This window comes from Mytilus galloprovincialis, chromosome 11 (genome assembly GCF_965363235.1).
Source record: "Mytilus galloprovincialis chromosome 11, xbMytGall1.hap1.1, whole genome shotgun sequence".
Lineage (NCBI taxonomy): Eukaryota > Metazoa > Mollusca > Bivalvia > Mytilida > Mytilidae > Mytilus > Mytilus galloprovincialis.
In genome coordinates this window covers 56,841,612-56,851,184 of record NC_134848.1, presented here as the reverse complement: position 1 = coordinate 56,851,184, position 9,573 = coordinate 56,841,612, and the positions used below count along the sequence as shown (strand labels likewise).

At 34.2% G+C, this 9,573-nt stretch overlaps 1 protein-coding gene across 2 annotated transcripts; it reads left to right on the top strand.

Moving 5' to 3' along the window:
- Window positions 1-311: 311 nt before the first annotated feature.
- LOC143052431 (macrophage-expressed gene 1 protein-like) lies at window positions 312-7,938 on the top strand. 2 transcript variants are annotated; one of them, XM_076225463.1, is made up of 2 exons: window positions 312-460; window positions 5,432-7,938. In XM_076225463.1, exon 2 carries the CDS (start codon window positions 5,458-5,460, stop codon window positions 7,573-7,575), a length of 2,118 nt encoding a protein of 705 aa, XP_076081578.1. In that variant the 5' UTR covers window positions 312-460; window positions 5,432-5,457; the 3' UTR covers window positions 7,576-7,938. The 2 variants fall into 2 exon arrangements, with proteins under 2 accessions (XP_076081578.1, XP_076081579.1); XM_076225464.1 differs by lacking the exon at window positions 312-460 and adding an exon at window positions 1,477-1,620.
- Window positions 7,939-9,573: the final 1,635 nt, after the last annotated feature.

The window sequence follows — 9,573 nt, the reverse complement described above, 5'->3', positions numbered from 1 at the left end:
ACACAATTCTCCATCCAAGTCACAATTTGTAAAAGTAAACAAATTATAGGTAAAAATAAGGTCTTCAACACGGAGCAATTTAATTTGATAACGTTGTATTTGAAAACTTCACATTGTCCAAACGTAATGCAAAACCCTCAGCAAAACCATCGCACTTCAGCAAAAGGACCACCGCACTTCGGCGTAGACCATCGTACTTCAGCGTGACCATCGCACTTCAGCGTCCCCATCAGACCTCCGAGTCCTACATATTTATACAGTCATATAAGACATGAAAACCCAAAATATGTAAAAATAGACACAGGGCTTAATCATGTCAATACACGTCATTCATTTCGACACCACCTTTTGTTAAATGTGAACTGTTGACTAGAACGAGAATAAAATGCGGAAGTAAACTATGGTTTAACCTTTTCTAACGGTTGAATGAACATATTTCTTATGTAGAACAGTATAAACTGTATGTATTATTGTTTATTACATATTTAGTATTTAGTTGACATTCTAAGGAGAAAGGGGGGGGGGGGGGGGGGTTTCGTGGATTGACTATTTTCATATGTTGTTACGCATGCTCATTTTGATTTTATTTCGTTTTTGCTGTCCGTTTATTTTGTTGTTGTGAAGTATTAATTTTTATTGTGTCTTATGCATGTTATGGACAGTTATTTATTTTCAACTTTTTCCAGACTAGCTAACTAGTACATTCGTTTTTAAAGTCTTCTTACCCCTCACCCCCATACATTTAATCTCCACCCCTTACACGCTGATATTATATCTTAGATATAAACTTGAGAATGGAATTGGGGAATTTGTCAAAGAAACAACAAGTCAACCAGAGTACAAGTACATGTATGATTGATGAAAACATAGCTATTTAATACCCAGTGGCAAGTATTGCATGAATATTTTCTGCTTGCGATTACATGGTTCTATTTTTTATAATTTGTTTACATGATATCTATAAGATGTTTTGCCTCAATTTTGAAATAAAATTTAATAAGCAATATTCGGCTTGACTCCCACCACTGCTCTAAACGTTTTTAAATAATATTCGTGTAACTAAATTGACATATTAAAGACCGTTGGTTTTCCCGTTTGAAAGGTTTTACACTAGTAATTTTTGGGGCCCTTTATAGTTTGCTGATCGGTGTTAGCCTATGCTCTGTGTTGAAAACGTACTTTGACCTATATTTGTTTACTTTTATAAATTGTGACTTGGATGGAGAGTTGTCTCATTGTCACTCATACCACATCTTCCTACATCTATGTAAACACACTTACAATCAGCATGACTAGATAAAATAAAACTTAATCGGATTACATAGCTCATTATCAAAACATGAAGTTATAACCAAAGAAGGAAACCCCGATTACTTTCTTTCTATGACAACAGTCGTATCTTAAGTGTGAATCGTTAATCATTCACATATAATCTTAAGTGTGTCTGTAAGGTTATAAATATCTTTTTTTTTTTTTTAGATTTTTCGAAAACCTCTCGAGTTCAATATGTGCATCATTGAACAACTTCCTGTTTTTGTTTCGGTTTCGTAATCTCTTATCTTTTGTACTACATTACATTATATTTGTTTTTAATCTGTTCCTCAATACGTCAAATGCACCGTAAGTTACTCTTTTATTTTAGCTGGTTGTCTAGAAATATTTAAATGTATTGTAGATATAATATACTATAATTAAAATTAACTTGATATATTTTATACAAAATAAATAGAACTGAAATAGCAGTAAAAATAGAATTTGGTAAGGGTGTACATGTATGTGTGGATGAATTATCTAATCATAGTTCTTCTTATATAATCGTAATAAATTATTCATTTTGATTCATGTTGTTTTATTTAATATTTTGCGAAACAACAGATGGTTTACATACGCAATACTTATATTTGAAGAATGAAATTTCATGTACATGTATTGTCAAATTCTTTTAATTGCATTTATTAAGTGGTTAATGGTGAAACTCCAGTTTACGGTGTATGGATCTGTAATAAATTACAAGACAATAGGAAGATTGGAAATTATTGTGGGAGGTATTGTGCGATCTTTGTTGGGATTAAGGAACAAACAAGCATTTATTTTTTTCTGTTTTGAGGACAATGACTCGGGTTTAAGTCTATATATCTCTATGAAATTTTCCAATCATATCAGAAAAAGGCAGATTAAGACTGATGTTGGGGTTATGGTCCTTGCCATTTAAAGAAAGGAGCCAAACAATATACCTTTTTAATACTGTATATTGAATTGCTCATTTCTTGTCCAACTTAGATGGGTTTAATTCAAATTATTTGTACTTAATTTATGAGGTTTTTCAATATGCGTATTAATATAACCGTATATTTGGAATTTAGAATTTGAACTCTGGGTCCCGTTTTCAAATTGGTCCACACTGATGTTCAAAGTGTCCAAAATTAAACTTTGTTTGATTTCGACAAAAATAAAAATGAATAATTAGGTTCGTTGATGTGCTGAATCGAATTGTTTATTTCTAGGCTTTTAATTTTGAATCCGATTTTTTAAAATGGTCCACAATAAGGACTAAAGGGTTCCACATTAATCCTAAATAAAAATTGAGAAAGGAAATGGGGAATGTATCAAAGCGACAACAACCCGACCATAGAGCAGACAACAGCTGAAGGCCACCAATGGGTCTTCAATGTAGCAAGAAACTCCCGCACCCGTAAGCGTCCTTCAGCTGGCCCCTAGTTTAATTTAAAGAAAATAAGCTTGGTCCCAATGAGAATTGATACTACCAGGGTTCTTTGATATGTTGAATATAACTATGGATTAAAACTTTAGATTGTGGGCCTCGTTATCAAATTGGTCTTCATTTAGATCTTAAGGGGTTAAATATATAAACGACATTTATAACGTGTGGTTGCGCATGCCCAAAGGTATGAATTATTGCAGGTAACTCCTATAGCAGATATGCACCGAACATATGCCTAGAGCTACAGTAAAGAAACACACATATGATCTAAAAATGTTGATAATCTCGGCCAATGGTCAAATCCGTATAATAACCCACTTAGTACGTAGGTACATGAAAAGAAACAACCGTATTATAACTTTGATTTATTTTCAAATAAACAACTGCGCGATATCTATTTTATTTTACTTTGTAAATGTTTCCGCATTAATTTTTTTTAAACATCAAACCTTATATAATCGTTGACATTTGACCAAACTTAGAGGAAATTAGATATTGTTATAAAGTTACATTGAAAAAAAAAAAAAACAATTGAGGAACAAATGCAGTTTTGGACTTTGTTTTAAATAGTGTATTTTTATATAACTTAAAGCTATTTGTTGACTCATAATTTTCAAATAAGGTCATCCACATAACATGATGTTATGTATTCGATGACCTATAGTTGTTAATTTCTCTGTCATCTGGTCTCTCGTGGAATATTCACTCATCGGGAATTATAATAGAGGTTATTTTTGTTTGTATTATATGCCTAAACATAACAGGTTAGTATAAAAAAAATTAACAGGGTTACCAGTGCTTGTTCTGAAACACCAAGTGCGAATCCAGCCATGTTTTAAAAGGGGGTTCCAACAAAAGCAGTCATATGACAAAGGGTGCGGTTCAATATATAAAGCAGATACAAGCTATGGTAAGAACTTGAAATAAATACTAAGTCTATTCTGTGCAATCAATTTTTTTTCAAATATAAAAAAAGAAGATATGGTTTGATTGTCAATTAGACAACTCTCCAAAAGAGACTTAATGACACAGAAGTTAACAACTATAGGTAACCGTCCGGCCTTCAAAAATGAGCAAAGCCCATACCGCGTAGACAGCTTTCAAAGGCCTTGAAATGACAACAATTAAACAATTCAAAACGAGAACACTATAACGGCCTAATTTGTGATAAAAAAAAGTGTTTATTTGACATGAACAAAAATTAAACCCTTTACTCGAATTAGATAAATGGTTCAGATTTACTCAAATTAAGAATGACTCAAGGCTGCTGTTATCAACTAAAGTACGATAAGACTGAATTTAAATGATGATAAGTTAAAAAAAAATTATGATGGATTAATTGTTGTTGGCTTAAGGTCTAGTGGCAAATAATTCATGCTTTTTTGTTGTCTATTTTTTGTTGAATGCATTTTCATTTTATTAGTTCAAAACGATGAACTATCGTAAAAGCCAATTATGATATACACAATACACTAAGACATCTCATTCATGAAAAGTGATCTTGACTGTTCATTATGCATCGGGTGCGCACAAATGGATAGACGCCATTGCTTACTCAGAATGGTATTTTATACATGTAATTTGAATGCAATAAGTGTACATTCATAGTGTATTATGTACAAATTACAATAAATAAAAAATCTCACAGTATACATTACTGATAGTAAATCTATCCTCTTCACATTATCGGAAGTTATAAGTGTTTTAAATCTTATTTACAAAACACTCGATAGAGGGTCCTGTTTGGGGTATAACCTTTATAGCAAAAATTAAAACCCTGGCGGGATGAAATGGAAACAAATTAATATACACAAGTGGCAAGAAACATCGAATACATGAAAAAAGTGTTAAACAAGTCAAGTTTATATTAATAATATATATATATAGATAAAAGTAAAAGTATATACGCAAAACAGGAACAGAAAAAAATGACCAAAACATAAAGAGAAGAATAAATAATAATACGGTGCTAAACTATATAAGGAATAATGGAAAAACACTTAATATAGTTGCTTATGATTTTATTTTACTTTATCTTCTATTTTATTTTATAAAAAATACAATTCACACGAGGTACATGTGTAGGATTAGGAGGTACGATGTATTGATTGTTGGTTGCTTAACGTCCAGTGGCAAATAGTTCACGCATGTTCAAGACGACGGAGGAACGATGGGGACATTGAAATGCGAAGATCCGTTCACTGAAGTATCTATATTACGCTTTATTCAAAGTCTACAGGTGTTCACATATTTTACTATGGAAATTAGTGTTTTTTATAAATTTGCATTCTTTATTGTCTATGCAAGACTTCCCTAAAATACCAGACCCACAGATTAAACAACGGTTGTCTATTGTTTAAAACCCTACGATGACCTATTAATATACTATAAAAAAAGAAGATGTGGTATGATTGCCAATAAGATAACTCTTCACAAGAGACAAATTGACACAGAAATTAACAACTATAGGTCACCGTATGGCCTTCAACAATGAGCAAAGCCCATACCGCATAGTCAGCTATAAAAGGCCATACAGTATACCTGTTTTTGTAAAACGTGTTTTGTGAGGTTTAGTGTCCTTAAACAATCATTATGTCTTATTTAATCTTCTGTTAAAATCTATAATAGACAAACTTTATTTTTGACATACGGACGTTTAAACAAGACTACATAATTTATTTTGTAAATGTTAACTTTATGTTTTTTCAGGCTTCATATAAGAGACAAACCACATTATGGATAGCATTCGGTTGCTACAGCTGTTCGTTTCGTTATTCTTGACATTCAATGTACATGGTAACAGAACGTTCCCGATTGGAGATCCAAGAGCATGTGATATCGATACAAAGGCACAATATATATTCGAGGTTCTACCTGGTCTTGGATGGGATAATCTCGTCAACGAAAACAGAGGAGTTGTTGTTAATTTCAACTATTCTAAATGCAAAACCACCGAGGACCGACGTTATTTGATTCCGGATGGAGTTGTTACAATACCTATCAAAACGAGTCGGATGAATGTTTTCTCAAAGATGTACGATCATTGGTCCAAGTATGAAACTGACACGTCTTTTTCTATCAATACGGGTGGATCTGCGTCATTCAAAGGCATTGGGATATCCGCCAGTTTTTCTTCAGAGTTTGAACATGTTAAATCACACCAGATAGAGGACAAATCGTTAACAACAAAAGTCCAAGCACGGTATGTGCGTTACACAGCGACGGTTTTACCCGATGCACAACTAGACCCGTCGTTTCGCTCCCGTTTGCTCAAAATAGCCAGTCACATACAACACAATCGGAAGTCGTCGGCACGCTACGAAAGCGAGTTACTCGTCCGAGATTTCGGAACTCATGTTCTCACATCTATAGACGCCGGAGCCTCTATTGTCAAGGTCGATCAGGTTAAATCCTCTTTATTAGAAGACAAAACAATGAATAAGTTCAAAATATCATTAGCCGCGAGTGTTTCTATTTTAAACCTTCTCAGCGGTCACAGGTCAATGACATTTTCTATCAGTAAGACTGAAATTGATAAGTACATGAAATCGGTAACTGATTCTGACATCAGGACATATGGAGGACCAGCTCTCAACCCTGAAAACTTTACACTAGGAAAATGGGCCTCAGAAATTGACAACGATCTGGTACCTGTAGACAGAAAAGGATTCCCACTCGATCATTTCATAACAACAACTGCACTTCCTGAACTATCCGAAAGTCTTGTACAAGAGCTTACACAGAGTATTAGGACTGCCATTATGACGTATTATAAGCACAACACATATCCCGGATGTACAGACATTGATGCACCTAACTTTAGTTATATTGCCAATATTGAGGACGGTACATGTCACGCTCCATTAACAAACTTAAGTTTTGGGGGAGTGTTCCAAAAATGTGATTTTGAAGGTCAGCTTATAAACAACGAGGACCTTTGTTCAAAACTACGAACAAAAAATCCAAAAACACAAGATTACAGCTGTCAAACTGGATACGAACGAACACTGTTACACACCAGCGAAACCTCCAAATCTCAGCACACTCATAAGTGTCATAAATGTTGGATTTTTTTCACATGCTGCCATGATCATTCCTATCATGGCACAGCAAAATATACCAGCTATTGGTGTCAGGCTCCTAAAGATGCAAAGGTTCCCCAGGATAGTGGATACTTGTTTGGTGGTCTGTATTCTGATAAAACCAACAATTTCGTTACACAATCTCAATCGTGTCCGCAATACTATATACCATTGACGATTACCGCTAACATCCATGTCTGTGTCAGTGACGATTACGAACAGGGGACGAAGTCAGCCGTTCCCTTCGGAGGATTTTACAGCTGTACGAACGGTAATCCGATGACCTCAGCTAACCAGGTGTTAAAAGCTTGTCATCACGGATACAGCAATCATTTAGCAACCATTGACAACGACTGCGAAATAATGTATTGTGCTCAAACAGGTGCTTTATCAGAGTTAAAATTCCCTCGCGTGCAACTGCCTCCTTTTACAGGGACACCAGCAGAAAGCATTGAAACTCCCGCGAATTATATCATATCACATGACGGTCAGTCTTGGATGCAACTGATCGACCCTGCTACCAAAAATCCTGAGCCAGAAGAAAACCAATGGACAACATTACAATCTGCTCATGCGGAAATGCGTTCTCTGCTAAAAACATTTGAAAACAATCACGTTAAATATTCTGCGGATGAAGGAATGTCGAAAGGAGCTGTTGCAGGATTATCGGTCGGTTTGACAACTGCAGTTTGTCTGGTCGTAGGAGTTTTCATAATCATAAGAAGAAATCGGAAACAAACGGATCTAGCCGAATACAGATCTATCCATTAAATTTTAATATTACATGCACATGCGGCTTGTAAATAAAAATCTCGTTACTTGAAGATACAATGCATTTAGCTCTGACAAGTTTGTACATAATTATGTGCATAATCTGAGATTTTGAGTTTGTTTTCCTATCAATTAGCATTTAATTTTACTTGAGTTGTTGAAATTTACATGACATACATCTATGTGGATTGTGGTTTTGTAAAACATATGTTCAATGAAGATATAATGCATTTAAGACTGAGAAGTTTGTACATGATGTGCACAATCTAAGATCTTGTGATTTGTATGTATTTTATATTGTCTTCTTTTTCCACCAATTAGTTCAGGTTTTTAGTATATTTTATAAATAAATTTGAAAACAGATTTTGAATTATGATAGTGTAATGGAGTAAAACCAAAATACAGAATTCCAAGGTAAATACAAAAAGGGAACGTATAAAAACTGACAGATCTAGAATAAAATATAAACAATCAACGGAACAACTGGAGAGCTGTTACATTCTTAACCTGGCACAGGCAGTTTTTGAAGAAAAAGATGGGTTAAATCTTGTTTTATATCCAGATAAACTCTCACTTGAATAAATAAAAAATAGCAAAATGTGGTATGTGTGCCAATGAATCAACTCTCAACCACAGACCTATTAACATAGAAGTTAACACAACTATAGGTCACTTTACGACCTTTAATAATGAGCAAATCAAATCCCATTCTACATAGTCTAAAGTCCGCCCCGAAATGACAAATGTAAAACAAATCAAACAAGAAAATAACGACCTGATTAACTTACAATATAACAAATATTATATACAGCAACAAACAAAATCAACTGAATTACAGGATCCCGACTTAAAAGAGGCACATAATTATCCATTTTTAGATGGTGACGTTCCCTTGTCACCATCTTATGGTGTTTATATATCTCAACTTGTACGATTCGCTCGTGTATGTAACAATGTATTAGATTTTAGCGAGAGAAATTTATGTATTACTGAAAAATTATTACACCAGGGTTTTCGATATCACAAACTGGTCAAAACATTTACTAAATTTTATCACCGGTATAAGGAAATAATTCGTAAATATAACTCAACATGCAGACATCTTATACGTTCAGGTATTTCACATCCAAATTTTATGGAAATATTCTTTATAAAGCACAAAAATGTCAGTATTCTCCTCAGAAACTAACAAAACCTTTAAATAGACTTATTAAAAGGGGATATAGTTACGATACTGTTGTCAGGTCATTAAAGATTGCATATTTTGGCTTTAACATTGATTCACTGATAGGGTCTTTGCATCGGAACTAAACACATTTATTTCTAAAAAACAGTTGTTGGCATGACACGGGTTATGTTCTTCTCATATATTTTATGATAGTATGATACTAAACCCCTAACGGGAGGGATTGTACCTGATATTCATATGATGAAGACATAATCTTTCAATCAGTTTAATTGAGGTCTGGAGCTGGCATGTCAGTTAACTGCTAGTAGTCTGTTGTTATTTATGTATTATTGTCATTTTATTTATTTTCTTTTGTTACATCTTTTGACATCAGACTCGGACTTCTCTTGAACTGAATTTTAATGTGCGTATTGTTATTCTTTTACTTTTCTACATTGGCTAGAGGTATAGGGGGAGGGTTGAGATCTCATAAACATGTTTAACCCCGCCGCAATTTTGCGCCTGTCCCAAGTCAGGAACCTCTGGCCTTTGTTAGTCTTGTATGATTTTAAATTTTAGTTTCTTGTGTATAATTCGGAGTTTAGTATGACGTCCATTATCACTGTACTATTATGCATATTTTAGGGGCCAGCTGAAGGACACCTACGGGTGCGGGAATTCTCGCTACATTGAAGACCCATTGGTTGCCTTCGGCTGTTGTTTGCTCTATGGTCGGGTGGTTGTCGCTTTGACATATTCACCATTTCCTTTCTCAATTTTATTTTATTTACATATAGAAGGCGGCCGGGCCAAACCGGTTTGAAAGAGCC